The 19,623-nt window shown below is 39.9% G+C and overlaps 1 protein-coding gene across 1 annotated transcript in view; it reads right to left on the bottom strand.

The window, feature by feature from the left end:
• Window positions 1–304: 304 nt before the first annotated feature.
• The window catches only part of UHRF1BP1 (UHRF1 binding protein 1), a 42,816-nt gene continuing 23,497 nt past the window's right edge, over window positions 305–19,623 (bottom strand). The window contains exons 13-18 of the mRNA XM_042461895.1: window positions 16,284–16,435; window positions 16,017–16,167; window positions 12,864–13,129; window positions 8,596–8,704; window positions 8,135–8,241; window positions 305–5,098 (exon numbers count right to left, since the gene is read on the bottom strand). Of these exons, the coding sequence (XP_042317829.1) occupies window positions 4,973–5,098; window positions 8,135–8,241; window positions 8,596–8,704; window positions 12,864–13,129; window positions 16,017–16,167; window positions 16,284–16,435 (911 nt within the window). The 3' untranslated portion in view covers window positions 305–4,972. The remainder of the gene's footprint in view (window positions 5,099–8,134; window positions 8,242–8,595; window positions 8,705–12,863; window positions 13,130–16,016; window positions 16,168–16,283; window positions 16,436–19,623) is intronic.

Genomic DNA, 19,623 nt, shown 5'->3' on the forward strand with positions numbered 1-19,623 from the left:
AGTTGGTAAATTGTGAAACCTGTGATTTTTTAAAGAAGAAAATCTGACCATAGAGGTTAAAGTTATCAGTGGGTAGCAGCCATAATGGCTGTATATTTCTTCTACTGGTATGTCAATTATTAAGGAGAAGGTTGTGTGTATTCTATATATGTCTACTTAGGCTTGTCACTGACCATTGTAGGATGACAGATCTTTGGTCTGATCTAATATGGCTGATACTGTGGTCTGATTCTAGTGTCAGGATAAAATAATATTCTGCCAATGAAGTTGGAAACTTAAACTTGAGAAATAAGAAAAACAGAAACAGAGGTTAATTAGTTTAATTTACAACTTTTAAAACTGGTTCACGGAACCAATACAATCATAGCAGGAAAAGATATACTGTGACAAATAAAACCTAATACTGTTGAAGGCTCAAATTCAAGTCAGATTTGTACCCCATTCTCTGCCTGTGCTCATAACATTCATGGTTGAAGCTACAAAAGGCTGCATAAGAAATTAGGAGAGCTTCATAATAAATAAGAATTTCTTTGTGTCACTTACATTATACAAGAAATTTTCCTGTTGATTTCTTTTCACATGTAAATATAGCATTGAAAAAGAGGGTGTCTTTAAGAACCAAACCACACTACTAAAGTTTTGTAGCCAAACATGTTCCTATCAGCTTCAGTGGATTTCCTCCTCATTCCACTTGTAGAATTATAGTTGTCAGCAATGGGGAAACATCTGGGTTAAACACACCACAACAAGCTGATAAGCAGGGTCTTTTTATACTATATCTTATTCCAAATAGGCAAACTGTACCATACCCTTTGCTTACCAGCATCTCTTGTCTATATTCTGCTTTACTTTAAGCCAGATCCATAGTATTGGAAGTTGCTGGAAATGTTCAGAAGAACAAAAGTGCAAACACTGCACCATGCGATTAACTACTCACTTTGGCCATACTTCTGACACATATGTTTTCCCCCTGTATCTGCAACATGCTCCAATTTGAATTAAAAATAGATAAATGAAGTTTTTGGCATTCGAGTGAACAGAAAGCAATGACAGCCTGTGTCAGGTCTAACCCTTTTAGTGGCTAAGACCATCTTGTCTCACTCTTATGCATAAAAGATAAATAGGCACATAACAGACATCTTTACATGGACATTCATTCTTTGGACAGTTGGATCATGGGTTGCAAGTGGGGAAAGGCAAGGATGCAATAATGTGTAAGCTTACTTCTGCTAACAACAGAAATTTGCTTGCCTTCTACACATGAAAATACAACAGGTTTTCCATCAAACCTGTTGTATTTTCATGTGTAGAAGGCAAGCAATATTTCTTTCCTGCTTTTGCTACAAATTATAAAACTGTTTGCATAAGTGGAACCACTGGACTGTAAGAAAGAGTTCTTTCTTTGCAGAGCATTTCTATCTTTACCAGTCAAGTTCACAGAAATGCATTATTAACTAATACAACTCAGTATTATGTAATACAGCAGCAGCAGCAGTATCAGTCCCGTAAAGGAAAATTTATAAACTTCAAGACCACCAGTTCTATTGATTAGGTAGGAGTGGATCTATACAGAAGAGCTAGTTGTAAATCATGTTACACTTGATAACGAGTTTTTCTTTTGTTGCATTAAACAAGGGCTACCCCACTGAGGCATTTTCCAGTATGAAGAGGGAATTATATTTATGCATGGCCTGGGTTTCAGTGGAACGCTGCAAAACGGATGCCCTAGGGAAAAGGCAGAAGCAGCAACAGTTCATTGCACAGAAAAGGAACAACCAGAAGCTACAGCAGCACATGCAGTCTGATATGCAGAAATCATCACAGCTGAATTAATGAAAGTGACAGTGCCACAGCACAGCTGCAAAGCTTCCTGGAGTCCCCAGCCCTGTAGTTGCCTCAAGGGCCAGTGAATTATGTGAGGCAGCTGAAGACAGAGTCCCACCCCCACTTCAGAGCAAAAATCATTTTAAGCTGCTATCTCTGATTCACATTGTGAGGTCACAGAGTGTCTGCTCCAAGGCAGATAAGCAAATGTCACATACTTCCCCTACCACCCACCCAAAAGGCATTCTGTAGTTTAAACGTAGGGCTGGCACTGCCTTCAGCTACAAATTATTTAACAAGTACTAGTTAAAGATTAGCTGTAGCATACTTAACTGTTCTGACATTCTATTAACAAATCAAAATAATTTAAAGGAAAAACAGATGCTTATTAGGTTAAAGCCTATTACCCTAACCACATTCCATTTTGTTACAAGCAACATACTGATTTCCTCTAATTCTGAAAGAATATTACACAACAGCTTGTACTCAAGACTATTCATGAGCAAAACCTTTTAGCTTATGACGTACTATTTTAAATGGTCATGAATGTCTGCCATTCTTTTCCATATTGCATCCTAACACTATGACTGAATATATAATGCATGTGTTTAACGCTAAACATCATTTTCCTTCTGTCTCCTTTCTTGCTTTCATGAAATGCTCTGGTGAACTCAGAAGCTTGCACATAATTTTGTGACCTTTTGTGTAATGTAGGTACCACTAACATGTTTTTGCCATTTTTCTTATGGCCAACACAGCTACCATTGCTTTGTTTATTTATATCTAAATGCAAAACTGTTGATTAACTCCCCCCCCCCCAAAAAAAAACACACACAATGGTATAAATCTAATACAATGCTCATTGTGGCATCAGGGTCTTTTTTTTTTACTCCCTTCACCTCACAGCTCTTCCACAGCACCAAAAACATACTCCAGAGGGGTTCCAAGGCTTTCAGAACAGGCTTTAGGGTGCATTGGGGGATTCAACCCTCCCCTACTTCCATTGCCCAAAATATTTTATGTCAGGTGAAGTACAGCATTTGATACTGGCCATTAGTTCCCTTTATCCTCCAAACCAGATCCACTGCAACATTTAATAGCCCTATATATGTGTACTTTAACTGAAAATTATTATAAGCATTCCAATGTCAACATTTTAAAATTCACATTTCTTTTAAAAAGTATGTCTAACAGATCCAGCTCCACAGTTATGGCTAAAAGAAACAGAAAAATGGTAGGAAATATCTGGAATTCAGCACAGCCTAAATGATTTCACAAAGACAACATAAGCCTTTGAATTTGCACCTTGGGGGCATTTGGTTTTGGGGGAAAAATGTATCGTCTTTTGGTTGCTAGAACATGGGGCCTGAGTAGAATATCAATTTGAATGGAAATCACATAATGTGAAAAATTCCACATTCATATTAATCTAATCTAGCCTTCTCCAAAATGGTGGTCTCCAAATATTTTGGATCCCTCAATTCCTGACCAATGGTTATCATGCCTGCGGCTGGTGGGAGTTCTAGTCCAAAACATTTGGAAAATACCACATTGGGAAATGAAACTCTAGTGGATCTCACAGGTGCCATGTGTTCACATCCATTTTTTTTTGTCCAGCTCCTGCAACTAGCTTAAAAAAAACAACAACACTCCAAACCCAATAACAATATTATATGAACAAAAAGGAAAACAAAACTAGACTAAATCTGTTAGTAGGGGAGTGTGGGTCAATAGTCAAAGGTTTTGTTAATTCCCTGAGTTTTCAATTTGTTGGGGGTGTTATTAACAAAATGCCTTTACAGTTTGCTAGAAACAGAATTCAGTATATGCCATGTAGCTTGATAATTTAATTTCTATCATTTACAACAAAGCTACTTCATGTATGGTGAGAAAAGTCTACTGTTCATTTGTAGCTTGTGGCTTGTTAATATTTCTGAAACTAGCACTAATTGATTAGGGAGGAACAAACTTGTGTTTATATAAAGGATATATTTAAATATAAGACTCCCTGGATTGTTCAAAATGGGAATTTTCTTTCCTCCATGCTTTTCACATTTCTCTCTATCACATCTCACTTTTGCTGCACCTTATTTGTGAAGGAAACCTCTAAATTATTTGACACATCATCATAGCACACACAAGTGAAATGCACAAGAAAAAAAAGGCTGATTATTCAACAGCTTTACAATCACAGACCAGGACAACTATTACCAGTATTAATCTGGTTACAGAATGTTGCACGATGCAATTTGCAGTTCACTGTTTACCAAATGGACCTTTAGGTATTGTACATGACCTAGAGAACTGGCTGAACTCATTTCCTCTGTGAAGTCCAAAGTTTACACGTAGTATAACAGAGAGGATAAAAAAGCATTTTAGCAAGTTTTAACAGACAAGAATAGGACATTTGTTGAACAAGCAGTTTCTCACAAAATTATACATAGAAAGCGTTGTGATAATGCACCAAGGCAACGGTGGACAAGGTGAGAAGTGCTTGTGAAAAGACACAAGGAAGGATGGTGGCTCCCCACACTCCATTAACAGAGATTTATTGGAAAAGAAGAGTAGAAAAACAGTTTAATGGGTAATGGTGGACATCTGAACTAGGGACTGATGATAGATTTGATGTTTCCCAATTCCTAGCAAATTCTTTTCCAGGACTGCATCCCACCCCCATTCTCATATGTTTCATTTGACTGCACTGAAATTCCAAGACATTTTAATGCCTAACAAGGCCCTAGGCTCAGTGGAATGACCATACTACATTGATGTATGGCAAGAACATTTCCAGTACTACCTGCCAACTAAAGCAGGAATGACATAGGTTATAGTGAGAAAATTAGCAGTTTGTCAGCACCATTTATGAATAACTTAGATGGGGTACTTCTTCCTGCTTGACTCAATAGCTTTTAGACTCAGCACTTTCATACTCTATAGGGAGTAAATTTCAAAACCCCAACACTGCTAATCACCTTTTCCCCACATGTTCACCTGCTGCCCCTCTCCATAACTTTTAATGGCACTCCATTTCTGCTCCTCAAAGCAGTAGCTCTGGACTGTAGATGGCCTAGTTAATGGCTTTGCAGACTTTTTGATGCTGGTAGTGATCTCTGTTTGTCCTGAGCATCTAAAGCCCAGGTCTCTGTTGTCAAAGTTGGAAAAGAGGATCATATTTCCTGATTTCCTGTAGTAGCCGCACTTTGTCCAGATTGGCTTCTGCAAGGGCTTTTTTGGTGACCTGGAGTTCTCTCTCCAAAGCTGGCACTTCCTTCAGCTACAGGAGACAAAATAAGGAAAAGTATGTTTTCAAACATGTAAAATATCCCTGTACTGTATTGGATCGAGGCGGGTAACAACAAACAAGAGAACAATAAAAATGCTACACAACCACCCTCAATTAAAAACATAGCAAAACATCCTAAAATTCCTTCCCACCCTAAAATAGAGTTAAAACAGCAATTCCCAATAAAATGCTCCCAATAAAATCAATCACAATCACATTCCGGTGGGAACAGCTATGCAACTGGAGAGTGAACATTCCGAGGAGGTCAGTTTGGGAAGGCCAGCTGGAAGAGATCTGTTTTTATTGCCTTCTTAAAGGCCTTCAAAGATGTTATATGGCGGATCTCCTCCGGCAGGTCATTCCAGATTTTTGCAGCGGCAACAGAAAACATCCTCTGGGAAGTTGTTACCAGTCTGGTTTTCTTAGACTGTAAGAGATTCATGCTTTAATTATCCAAAGAGGTATCCTTCCAACTAAGAGTGTGTGTAGATGAGCAAAGCAATTTAATCTTGTGTAAGAACAGAGTGATTTCAGTGGATATGATTTCTACAGTTTATTCTACTGCCTATCAGGTATATGGTGGTTCAAATAGATTCCCACGCCTGTCTACCAGAAATTCATATATCTATGAAGCTTCTTGAAACTCTACTCCATAAAGTGTTATCATCTACTTAAATGAAGCAAGTGCTTTTGTGGCTTGTAATGTAACTTCATTCATTTTTAGAAAACACAGGACTTGTGAGATCTAATACCAAAGTTTTCAGAGTAACTGGGAATACTTTCGTTTGCTGGCCTGAGAGACTTTTGCCTTGGGGATAAAAATCCTTTAAACTATGCAACCCTGCCATTTCCCAAAGAACATATTACAGTCTATAGGTAGAACAATGGATACAATTATGTTGAGTTTAATGGAGACTTCCAAGCCATGAGGTATTTTTCCATTTATGTTAGACATTTGACAGCTGAACAATATAACAAATTTATTGTAAGTTTTGGACAGGGGTGAGAAAAATCTCTTCAAAATTATTTTTCTATCCATGGTTTTTTATAATTAAGTTTCTAATAGTATCTGGATACAAAAGCATGTAGAAAGAAAGCATCTGCACAACTAACTTAAAACCTAGCATTATAGTCAGCCAATCAAATTTATTAATGCATTAGCAAATATCTCTATCATCTTAAGAAGGAAAAAATATGCCGTAAATAACACCACACAAGCTACATCAATAGTTATTTGTCTAGGCAGCATGTATCTTCTTTTGAAATATCCAAAATACAAGGCAATCATTGACTGATCACGATGAATCAATGTTCTGCAGAAAGCCCAGGTTACAAGCAGCTTGTGTGTGCACTCTCATAGTAAGCACAAATACCTTCCAGTTTAACTTATGGAACAGGAACAGCATGGAGCCCAGAAACACTCACCCAACCCCACAAAGAAAGCCACCCACCATCTCCAATTACCTCTATTTTTACCAGATTCCTTCTCAAAATGGTGACAGGAAGTGATGCAATTTGACTTCTGGTTGCCATTTTAGGAAGGACTCAGATGAAGGCAGAGGTATTTTGGAACACTATTGGTGGGAGGATCCAAGAAGGGGGAATTAGTTCCTGGCCCCCATGCAGTTGCCCAGACGTGCATTGAATAAACTGCAAACTTAAGAACCATGATTTGTTAGTCATTTCCCCTAGCAGGAAAAGTTAAGCAGGAGCAATGGAACTGCATGCACTAATATGCTGGCTTCTTCACAGTAAGACAGAATCCTTGAGAAATCTTCTTTATTGTCATCAAAAGATCCTGCAGTGTAAAACAGTTAAACTCCAATATGCACACAGATCTTTATACAGGCTCCTAGTTTGCTGAATTGCCAGGAAATGCACCTAACTCTACTTTACAAATTTTGCAGAAAGGTATACAAACAACTGTGTGCTCTCATTTTTTTTCTAAATTATCTTCCAGCAATACATCTCAGTGGAAGCTACTGTATAATAGTGCCTTTTCAAAATGATTTATCAGTGTTTGAAATAAATTTGAGCTATCTCTGGGAACACTAAAAATAATAATAATAAAAATACTAAAAGATTTCTTTTTGGAGGAAAACATCTTGTAAACTAGTACTATAATGGAAAAGTACATCTGGCTAATCTTTTATTGCTATTAATACAGCACTTTTTAATGAGACTCAAGTCAAGGGTAGTTAATAATAACTTCCTTTATGAGGAAATAACTATATTAAAAAGGTAGCAATTTTATTACTAACAAGTTTGCCCAATAATTAATTCTATATAAGAAGTTTCTGAAGAACAGTGTTTTTTGTACTAGAGATATGTTTATTAGATATGTTAACATAAACAATTTTTGACTTACACCATCTCTAAGTAGCATGTTTTTATTTTATATAATTTTATGAGAATTATGGTTTATTTGGCATAAACTTTCATGGATTATAGTTCATCTCCTCACAAACATCCTTTTCATGGGCCATTTGATGTGACACTAACATGACCAGCCCCAAGAAATGAGAAAACTCCATTAGGGTACACTGGCTACTAAACAAGACAGTTGTAATATTTTATATACAATAATAATATACACATTATACTCATAATTATATAGAATAACCTATTTTATTTCTTTTATTATGAGGCTATCAGTGTTGTCTTTGTTAACGCTCATTATCACTCTGAAAGATGCAATAATCTGTGTTCCATTATTATGGCTTTTGGCTAAAACAATGAATACATATTGTATGGCATTGCTTCCAAAGTCTGCTTTAGAAAGCAGCCTTTGTGGGAAAGGTCATATTCTGTATTCCAGGCCTCAGGGAGAAGAAACCTTCACTTCTACAAATATGAAAGAAGGGAAGGAAACTGAAGCTGGAATTCCCAGAAAAGTGGAACACTCGAGCTAAAGATCCAGAAATATCCCCAGAAAATATAAACAGGTTTGTAGAGGGCTTTTTTCCCTACCTAATTTTGTTTTATGAGTATAAGTTGAAAATCTGATCATAAGGGCATATGGCATACCTGTAGCTCATCACTGGTTCCTGCCGAGATTCGTTCTACTGGTATCCGCTGTTTCTTATGTTCTTTCTGAAGTATTTTCTGCACAGAAGCTGTCTCTCCCTGTGCAGCTGGAGAGTAATATGGAAATGATATATAGATAAGATGAAATTAACTATGGAGTTCTTTTTAGAATGTTCTCTCTAGTTTCTGTGGCTGAAAAACTGAAGATAAAGAAAGGCTATTGCTGAGCAGCAAACTCAGTGGCAGTTAAGAGTTCCCTTATCCTTTTAACAATTTTACTTTAAGAGTTCCCTTATTCTTTTAACAATTTTACATAGCAGATATCTTAAGCATTCTATTAGTTATCTCAATACGTCAGTAGCAAACAAGGAAAGGTGAGATGTGCTAAAGATTTCTAGAAGATGTAATTATTTTAGTGGCAGCCTCTTCTAGCCAGTGCTACTAGAATACATGGTACTGACCTGTTACAACGAACACTCCATCGTCATTGCAACAAACAACAATGTGATCCATTGCTAAGATTATAGGGATAGGACCAGGAGAAGTAGGATACACTCGAGGACTGTCATCCTGTAAAACAAATATTAGCTCTTGTTATAAAGATTGTTCTCTCACAAATTTATAGCAACAATATGACCAGCATTTATGATACCATAAAAGACTAAACCAAAACCGATGGATGGAACCCAAGGAAGTTGAATTCACACAAAATGGACTTCTACAGAACTGTGTGTATGGAAGAAATCCTATGACAGATACCTCTCAGATATGGTAGATATTTCATGACAGCAGTCTCTCCTTATGGAGTACCAGTACCAATGGCTCCCTGGCTTTGCATTTAGCTGGAGGCAGGCAGCCAGTGCTGCTACTGAAACAAGAGCAAAACATGCATGGCTCTTTGGGATTCTTGCCATAATGTTTCATTTATTTATAGGCCTGAAGTGGCTTGTAAGTCATAGAACTGATCTTTTCCTTGTTCAGACATTGTATCCTGTCACCAAATCATTGTATCCTGTCACCTCACCTGTCTCTGCTACCTTCTATTGGAAGATGTTAAGATCAATCAAGTTAGATAAGTTTTTGAGTAGAATAAAGTTTTACCTTTGATGGGTCATCTGGGAATACAGGGCCTGAACAGATAGGCCAAAATAAAGCTGCTTCGGGTCACTTTGGGGGTATACTGTTTAAATGATGCATGCATCCTAAGAGGCCAGAAGCCGCACCAAAGCCACGCTACAGTCCTAAGGACTGGAGCACAGCTTTGGCGCAGCTTCTGGCCTCTTAGGATGCATGCATCATTTAAACAGCATACCTCCAAAGTGACCCGAAGCAGCTTTATTTTGGCCTGTCTGTTCAGGCCCACAGATAGTCAAAATAAGATGGATTCAATCCCGCTTGGAGACAGGGCATTTAGATGACACATGTCTCAAGGCAGGATTGAATCCAGATAGAATGTGATTTATGGCAGGGGAAGCCATAAGAAAATGGTTTTATCCGCTCATTCATGGAAAATGCGCATCTTTGCAGGTACGTCTGAATGCACCAACTAGAAAGATGCTTCATAACCTAAAAAGGTTAATATTTCCCTGTGTGAATGAATAGTCACATGGGATGCTTTTTAAGAGGCGAGGCTATATAATGAGAGGAAGTGCATGTGCAGTGTGAATAAAAGGACACTGAAACTTTACCTACTGGATGTTACATCAGTAGAAAGTGATCAATTTGATTTTCACTTCCCATCTGGACTCCCACTCAAATTCCAGCACCATTTTCTCCTTGCTCCTGTGCACCTGCGCATCATTAACGCTGTGCACCGTCGGCATTCCTTTTTGTTGGGCATAACAGAGCAGTATAGTACTAACTGCTTTGCCTATAGATTGCAGGGTTAGTGCCAGTGTAGGCCACACAGCTGACAAGGCATCCATGGTATCGGTTAGCTCCTGGTACCGACGTCAATAGCATCACTGAGACAATATGTAGGGTCATAGGGATGTGGCCTTTGTAGCATTGTTCCTCTGTCTCTGCAATCATGTGCAGGCACACAGGAACATGGTTTTTATAACATTGTTCCTGTGTCTCTGCAGTCATGTGCAGGCACAGAACAGAAGCAAAATAAAATAAAATAAAATAAATATAACGGTGTGAGCACTGCGGCTCGAAGCCGTACTTTATCTGCCTGGTGTGGATGGTTCATCAGCATTGGGGCTGGCTTCAGTGCTAGCAGTCTGTTTAGCAGGCCTCAATCCAGCTTCAGAAAAGGCTACTTGAAGCCAGTTTTTCCTGCCTGTCTGTTTCCCCACTGCCAAAAGTTTGCTAAAAGTCTCGTGTGTATCTTCAGTAACGTTGGATCCTAATTTTAATGCAGAACACTATCTGTGTAATTTCCTAGAAAGGGCTGGTTCCTCATCATATTACTCTTTATAAGTATTGGATACATACTGAGCAAGTAAAATCACCCAGGCAATCATAACAGGAAAAAGGGAGATTTATGCTTCCTCTCCTCCATTTTGTACATTTGCAGATTTATCTTTTATTGTTGAAATAATTAAGGAGAAATTGAGGAGAATTTTGGATCTGAGGTACTTTACATTCTAAGGGAGAGAAAGAGAAGGCTTAAGGCATTATACACCATCTGTATGGTCAGATCAGTTTCATGTTCTTCATATTTATACTGGCAACTTGCAATATGAAGCTGGAGCTTTTCTATCGGGCAATTTATTTAGCACTGAGACCTTTAAAGGCAACTTTAATATAGAAAAGGCATTTTTCTGGTTTCAGATACTAAAAACAAAACCATATGTGTTGTTTTTTGTGGGTTTTTCGGGCTATGTGGCCATGTTCTAGCAGAGTTTCTTTCTGACGTTTCGCCAGCATCTGTGGCTGGCATCTTCAGAGAATGTTTGCCTGGAAAGGACTTGGCTATATATATTGTCTGACCTGGAAAGGCAGGAGTGATTTGCATGTATATGTTTGTTGCTAATTGCAGTCCTCAGGGTGTGAGGGTCTGCACAAGAAGATTAATGTCTGCTTGATGAGTGCTCATTGTCTGCTGGGAAACCCCTGACCATGGGAGATTTTTCATTTGCATTTATCTTGCTATCTTTCAGGACTGGTAGCCAAACTTTGTTTACTTTATGGGATTCCTCTTTCCTATTGAAATTGTCCAGGTGTTTGTGGATTTCAATGGCTTCCCTGTGCATCCTGACATGGTAGTGGTTGGCATGGTCCAGAACTTCAGTGTTTTCAAACAGTATTTTATGCATGGTGTGCCTTCAAGTTGTTTCTGATTCATGGTGACCCAAAAAGCAAACCCATCACAGCATATTCTCGGCAAGATTTGTTCAGAAGGAGTTTGCCATTGCCTTCCTGTAAGGCCAAAAGTGTGACATGCTCAAGGTCACCCTGTGGGTTTTCATGGCCGAGTAGGGATTCAAACCCTGATTTCCAGAGTCATAGTCCATTGCTCAAACGACTATGCTGTCTCTCTAAATCATACATATACAGAGTTCACTTTATTTTATGAATTCCACTGTCAAAAATCTAAAACTGTTATCTTCTTCTGCACTAACCACAGAATGCATCTAAGCACATGTTTCAAATGAAATCTCAAGTGAAGTCTTTTTCCAGGGGAAGAGGACACAAAGGGGGAGAAATAGCATAAAACTTGGTGATGGGAGTATTTTCAGTAGGGCACTTAATTATCTCAGTGAAAATGTAAGAACATAAGAGCAACAGCATCCTCTTTTTTTATCTTTTTATAGAATAGTTTCTCCAATCCGCTGAATGTTTTGTCATTTTTTGCACTTTTTCAATCTACAATATCCTTCTGAGATATGCTGACCAGAACTGTATAGAGCATTTGAGGTGTGGCCACACCATAAATTTGTACAAAGACATTTTGGTATCAAAAGTCTTATTTTTGACCCATTTCCTAATGACCCCTTAGTCTTAGACCGTACCTTTTTCACCACTGCAACTCACTGAATGAACATGCTTATCACGTTATCCACTATGACTCTAAAACCACTTTTGTGGAATAGTCACAGCCAGCTCCAGCCCTAAATTACGATGGTATTTGCATTTTTGTAGCTCCTTCTTGTTGGAATAGCTCTAATCAACTTTTGAGCCTTAATAAGGCTAGCTTTGAAGAGAGCCTTCCCCTCTCCCTCTTTTGCTCACTCTATTCTCAGCCTTCTTTTCTGTTGCATTATACTTGTGTTATTTCATTGTATTTGCTATTTATTATTATTATGTTTGCCATTACTATTATGCTTTATTTTGTATCCTTTGTATATATGGGTTTTGTATGATTCTGTTATATATATTGTTTGTTACCCTTTTAAGCATTTATAGATAAAGCCTTTTTATAGTATCTTGTCTCAATTAGTCTCTTTTCAAATCCATTGTTCCAACACTTCTCCTAGTATGAAAACATCATTTTGGAGTACTTAACAACTTTTATCTTAGCCAACCTGATAACCTCAGTACTCAATCTCCAAATCCAGATCACTAATCTGGAGTCTTCGATGATAGGCTTTGTCAAAGTCCACATCTGCAATAGATCATCCCTATCTATTTGTTTGTGGACCTTCTTTAATAGCACTAAAAGGTGGGTTTTGCAAAAGCTATGTTGATTCTTTTTCATCAACATTTGTTCTCCTATATGCTTGAAATTTAATCTACACAACCTCCAATCCCTTTCTTATGTTTACAGTACAGACACATGTACCTTCAGGGTAATCTTGGTATCCACAATTTCAATCTTCATGGGGATAACTTCAGGGATAACTTCATCTTCAAGGAAGAGTCCAAGGCTAGACAGAGAGGAAGTCAACAGCTCTGCATGATAGCTATGGACCAGCATGTGAAAAAATCCATTTCGGACAGCCAGAGGTGAGTGCACTGCAGCATTTGGTCCTATTTCAAATCGTAAACATACATCAGGCTGGGACTTATTAGTTTCAGTGGATGCAGGCCTCTCTGAGTTTGGGTCTCCTGGAAACAAAAAGTTATTGTAATGGATTTATGCTACAGTGCTGATAATTTTATAGTAATATTTATCTTTTGGTTAGAAAAGCTGTTGAACTAATGTAATTACATTTGTTGGTATAAGACACAATTACTTCCAAAATATCCATGGTGAATGATTTAAGTCACTTTACCATCAGTTTTCCTGATGGAAATAACAATTACAGTAAGACAGACAGAATACTCTGTTACCCAGATAGTTTATTTTCTTGCTTATGGCTGTCTTATTTCAAAAGGAAGTATCTGCTTTTGACTACCAAAATAATTAAACTCATTGTAAACATATAGAAACTTATCTTTATCAAGTAGACCTTTTACTCTGTCCTTTACTAAAACTGACATTTAAGACTCCATTTCTTTTTAAACTTGGGTGCTTTTATACAAACAGGAATCTTTTTATATTACCAGTCCAATGTGATCCTGCTTTATCTTATGCCCTCTAATGTTCAAAAGTTGTATAACAGAACATAAAAAAGAATAATCAGTTTAAAAGTATTGCTATTAAAGCAGAGGTGGCTGGTCCCCAGAGAACAGGTTGGGCAAGGTAGGCAAATGGAAAAGGAGCCAAAGTAAACAGTATGTGATTTCAACTCATTCTAGTTTTGCCTCATTTCTCTATCACTTGCAAAGATATGGAGTACCACTCCTTAACATTTAATACCAAAATGAACTGAAGAAAAGTGTCCTAGTTGGTTCAGTAGGCTTACAGACTATTCTTCTGTTGAGGGTGGGAGGTGTTCTCTACCACTGTTTCTACGCATAAAACAGATGGGAGAGGTGAAATATTTCTTTTGCCCTAATGGAACAGCCTCCACTGTGCTAACCACCACTGTGTCTGAAGACACAAGGGCAGCCCAGGGACAGCAGCCATGCCCTCTTTTTCACATTAACACAAACCGTACAGTGCTATCTTACACACACACACACACACACACACACACACACCTGTGAAATTTAATGTAAATTGGGATGGGACTTAAACAGCAAAAACAAATGTGTGAGTCACAAGACATGTACAAGCAACAGGGAAGGAGTCAGTTACTATATTGCAGGGTAAGTAACATGTGCTCCTCTGGTGGGTGGTATCTAATTATTAGGTAGGGCACGATGGGAATCACAGTCCAGAAACAGCCACAGATGTCAGGTTTTCCCCATAACTGCCTTACTGGGACATAAGTCTTGATTACTTTTCTTCCAGCCCAGAGGAGAGGATGTACTACTATGCAGGACCTTCAGTGTTTGGTTCTTCTTACCCATCAACATGTGCAGCAATTAATAGTGTACAGAGGCTGAGATCTTAAAAGAGGAGTATATTTGTGTAACATTCCATAACACTAATGGCTTCACTTTCTGAGCATGTGAACAGGGAGCCAGTAGCAGAATATGAAGCCTCCCAAATCTGTGCCTCCTGTTCCTATAAAGGCTGGTATTCAGGGAACTAAGGGAATAAAAGAGATAGTATCTTGGCCAGTTATTTGTGCCACAGGACAGATGACTGTTCAAGCCACTCCCTCCCACAGTGTCATGACTCTGGGGGCACCTCCTCTGCACCAAAGCCACATAATTAAGAAGTGGTCATGACACAGAGCTAGCAGATTTCTCTTCCCCACCCCTGCTAAAGGTAAAGGTGTCCACTTTGACGTGATTGTCTAGTTGTGTCTAACTGTAGAGGGCAGTGTGCATCTCCATTACTAAGCTGAGTGAGTCAGCGTTGTAAGAGACGACTCCATGGTCATGTAGCCAGCATGACTAAACATCAAGACACATGGAACACTACCTTCCCACCAAAGTGGTACCTATTTATCTACTTGGACTTTTACATGCTTTTGAACTGTTAGGTTGGCAAAAGCTGGGACTAGTGACGTGAGTTCACTCCGTCATGCAGTGCTTTGGTTTTGAACTGCCGATATGCCAACTTTGCAATCATCAGTCACTGTCTTCAGCACTAAGCCACCGCTGCCTCACCCCTGCTACTCCTTTTTTCTTCCTTTCCTCCCTGCCACCTTTTTTTTCATAATCGTCACCTTTGCCATTGCTGATATAATTAGGCTGCCAGCAGAGCCAGAAGGACCTATGCCACAACACCCACACATTATAATTCCCTCTTCCTTCATTAATCAAAATCAAAACCCAGTCTAACATGCAGAGAATTATGGATTCAGGATTTCTAGCATACTCCTCTCAGTATTTATCTTTACCATTGTCTTTTTGCAGCCCTCTTTCTCCCTTACCCTACATTTACTCAACCTTCCATTTTCACATGACACCATACAATTAATTGCATGCCTTCAGCTGGTGGACAGAAGCAGCAAATAGTGAACAAAACATCAGTTTTGATACGCTTCACTTGTGCATACCCATCACAAAACCTAGACTTTAAAAAAATAAAACCAAATTGTACATCTATATTCCATACTGTCATTATTACCGGGGGGGGGGGGGGCAGATGGGCAGAAGCCAGCACTGTGAGCAGTGGAACTGGGAGGAGAACAACTCCCGCTTTATGTCATCACAATCTGCTCAGAGGCATTTTAGGGTAGACGAGACAGATGGTATATTCTGTTGCGCTAAGTAACTATGGTTCACACTGTGTTGGCTTTTGCCTCTCCAACTTTTTCCTCACCCTCTGCTGTTTTGCTAACTCAAAACTAAATTTCATCTGGTTTTTTTTTTCTATGAAGGGAAAAATTCCATAAAAAAAGATTTCCAGATCACTGTTATTTTATACCCCACCTTTTACCAAAAACTGGGATTCACAGTGGTTTACATTTATTATGCCTACAAAGCGCCTTTGCCTATACAAATCACAGGAGCTGCTAAATTGTAGCCAATGTCCTACTGCCTAATAACATACCTGGGAAGTCACCTTGCAGAAAGTGCCACATATTTATATTTCCTAGGTGTTCAGGGTTTAGCTGTGTAACCTGAAGGGCAAGTGCCATGTCTTCTCCTTTTGTTTCTATCACACAGTTTACTTCATTCATTTTCAGCAACAAAATGGATACCTGAAACAAAAACCCATAGCAAAAATGGGTGTTACATCATAGTCACTTTTTCACAAAGTTCTTCCAGAAACAACAGTAAAAAGAATGGGGATCAGAAGCTAAGAGGAATTGCTGACCAGCTGGGGACTGGAGTCCTGCCCACTCAGAGAAGCTGAGCTGTTGATATATGTTGATCCTCCTTCCTCATCTGCTATTGGGCTTGCTTGGATATCTGAGTTACTGAGGGCTTGGGGAAGATGTCCTGGTGTAAAAGGATCCATGCTAGGCTCTGAATAGAAATTAAAGAGTTAAGAAGCAGTACTTAAGAGGCATTGATATCAACTTTTCTACTATTCTTCTAGCATGGACCGAGTTGGTAGAATCCAAAAACATCTGACATAATTACATTGTTAAGAAAATGAATTAATTTTACAACTAATGCAATATTTCTGTAGGTTCTTGAACATATTGTCTGCCTTAAAATCCCTCTGAGTCATCCTCTCAATATCACTCCTAATATAAATTTCCTAGAATCCCTACTCCTGTCATCTTGCCACCAGGAAAATGGTGACTTTTAAACATAAGTATATTGGAAAAATGGAACTGAAAGATGCTTTTGTGTGAATAATACGAATATGCCCCAATGTTTAAGAATTCTGTTTGCTGTTGTTATTAACTGCCCTCAAGTTGGCCCCGACTCATGACCCCCGCTGCTCTCCTTAGGTCCTGTAAACTGAGTCCTGTGACTTCCTTGATTGAGTCTATCCATAGGGCCTGTAGTCTTCCTCTCTTTCGACTACCTTCAACCTTTTCTAGCATTATTGTCTTTTCCTATGATGTTTTCTATGATGCCTTGGTTGATACCTGGAATAACAATCTTACCAGGGCTCCTGAGTGTCCTTTCCAGCCCGCTCCTAATAAAAAACCAGGGTACACTGAAGATCTTCATAAAATGAAGCGGACTGTGCAACAACTAGAGCACCGCTGGCGGAAACATCAACATTTATCCAACAAGGCACTCCATGAGAGCCTATTGAAGTCTTATGGAGTGGCAATAGATGCAGCAAAGAATTCCTTCTATGCTGCACGTATTGGATCCGCTGAGTATTGCCCAGCAGAACGGTTTAGGGTGGTCAAAGAGCTAACTCAACGGTCTCCCACCCTAAATGTATTATTTGAACCAACTAAAGCCTGCTGTGATGCTTTTAATAACTTCTTCGCGGCTAAAATCTCTTGGATAAGGGCTGATCTGGACGCCAGCATTATAGCAGAGATGGGAAGAGAGATATCCAGTGACTCTGTGGACCTTGTAGACTGGATCATTTTGAGTTTGTACATACTGATGAAGTGGACAAGATTCTTGGGCGGTTTACAGACCGCCCCTTTGGAATGGCCTGTTCCCGCCCCTTTCCCCGCCAGATCGGGGCCTCAGCTGCCACAGCGGCAGCCTCTGAGGCCCCGATCTGCCGCTTTACAGGCCGCAGGGAAGTGGCAAAAGGCCGCTTCCCCACGGCCTGGAAAGGGGTGTCCTTGGGGCTTCATTCACCGCTTGGCCCCTTTCTGCTTTGCGTTGCTAGCGCAGCTGTCTAAAGGCTGCACCCAGCGATGCAAAGCTGGAAGGAGCTCCGTTTTGGAGCTCCTTCCGGCACTGCGGAAAGGGCGCCCCAGGCGCCCTTGTGCAGCACCAGCATGTCACTTCTGCACCGCTCCGTTTGGAGGCGGCATGGGTGTGATGTCCCAATGGCAGCGCCCATGTAGAATGGGTGCCGCCATTTTGTACGTACTAGGTACGTACTAGGGTTAGGGCGTCCGGAAAGAACCCTAGTACGTACCTAGTACTAACCCTAGTACGTACCTAGTACATACTTTGCACGCGTCTGGAATGCGCCTTGGAGGAGGACGATGTGCCCTCTCGATCCTTGCCCATCATGGTTGACTGCCCAGGGAGGGGATGCAACAAAATGATTACTACAATCTATAATCAATGCATCCCTCAGGGAGGGAAGATTTCCATCACAATTAAAGCAAGCAGTCGTTAGACCGCTTTTGAAAAAATCCTCCTTGGATCCCCTGGTGAGAAACAATTATAGACCAGTCTCTCTTTTACTATTTTTGGGCAAGGTGATCAAGAGGGCAGTCGCCTTCCAGCTCCAAGCTGTCTTGGATGAAGCCGATTATCTAGACCCATTTCAAACTGGTTTCAGGGCAGGATACGGGGTTAAGACCGCCATGGTCATCTTAGTCGATGATCTCCGTCTGGGCATCGACAGGGGAAGTGTGACCCTGCTGATGCTCTTGGACATCTCAGCAACATTCGATACCATAGACCATGGTATCCTTCTGGAACACCTGAGGGAGTTAGGTATTGGAGGCACTGCGCTCCAGTGGTTCCATTCCTACCTCTCAGGCAGATTCCAGATGGTGATGCTGGGGGACAGCTGCTCTTCCAAGAGAGAGTGGACATCTGCCATCCCTCAGGGCGCAATTCTGTCCCCCATGCTTTTCAACATTTACATGAAACCGCTGGGAGAGAACATCTGGAGACATGGGGTGCGGTGTCATCAGTACGCTGATGACACGCAAATGTATTTCTCTATGTCCCCGACTATTGCAGTGACTAGGGATGGCATCTTTCCTCTGGATGTCTGTCTTGGATCAGTAATGGGCTGGATGAGGGAAAATAAACTCAGACTGAATCCAAAGAAAACGGAGGTACTCGCGACAGATACCCCAAGTCCAGGGATGGAGTTTTGTCACCCAGTCCTGGATGGGGTCACACTTCCCCTAAAGGACGAGATTCGCAGTTTGGGAGTACTCCTGGATCCGTCCTTACAATTGACATCCCAAATAGATATGACGGCCAAGAGTGCTTGATATCAGCTTTGGTTGAAACGCAAACTGCGTCCCTACCTGGACCGAAAGGGTGCAATACAAGGTGTTGGTTATTACCTTTAAAGCCCAAATGGCTCGGGCCCGAGTTACCTGTGGGAGCGCATCTCCCTACATAATCTGCCCTGCACTCTAAGAACATCTGGGAAGTTCTTACTAGAATATTATAATACCAGGTTAATGACAACTTCACATAAGGCATTCACTGCTGCAGCCCAAGATTATGGAATGACCTACCGGAAGAGATCCATCTCATTACTACCTTAGAGGCCTTTAAGAAGGTACTCAGAACAGATCTCTTCCGGCGGGCTTATCCACTGAATTCCATATAAAAAGATTATGACGACTGCTCTTCCTTGACTCTGATTGTTGGGTAATGGACGAATTGTAATTTTTAGAGAACTAATAGGAATTCTTGGTAAATTCAGCGTTAGTATTTTATTGTTGTATTGATTGTAAATTGTACTAAGTGTCCTAAGGTTGTAATCCCGCCTTGATCCGTGGGAGAGGCGGGAGGTATAAATAAACTATATTATTATTATTATTATTATTATTATTATTATTATTATTATTATTATTATTATTATT

This window comes from Sceloporus undulatus, chromosome 4, assembly GCF_019175285.1.
Source record: "Sceloporus undulatus isolate JIND9_A2432 ecotype Alabama chromosome 4, SceUnd_v1.1, whole genome shotgun sequence".
Taxonomy (NCBI): Eukaryota; Metazoa; Chordata; class Lepidosauria; order Squamata; family Phrynosomatidae; genus Sceloporus; species Sceloporus undulatus.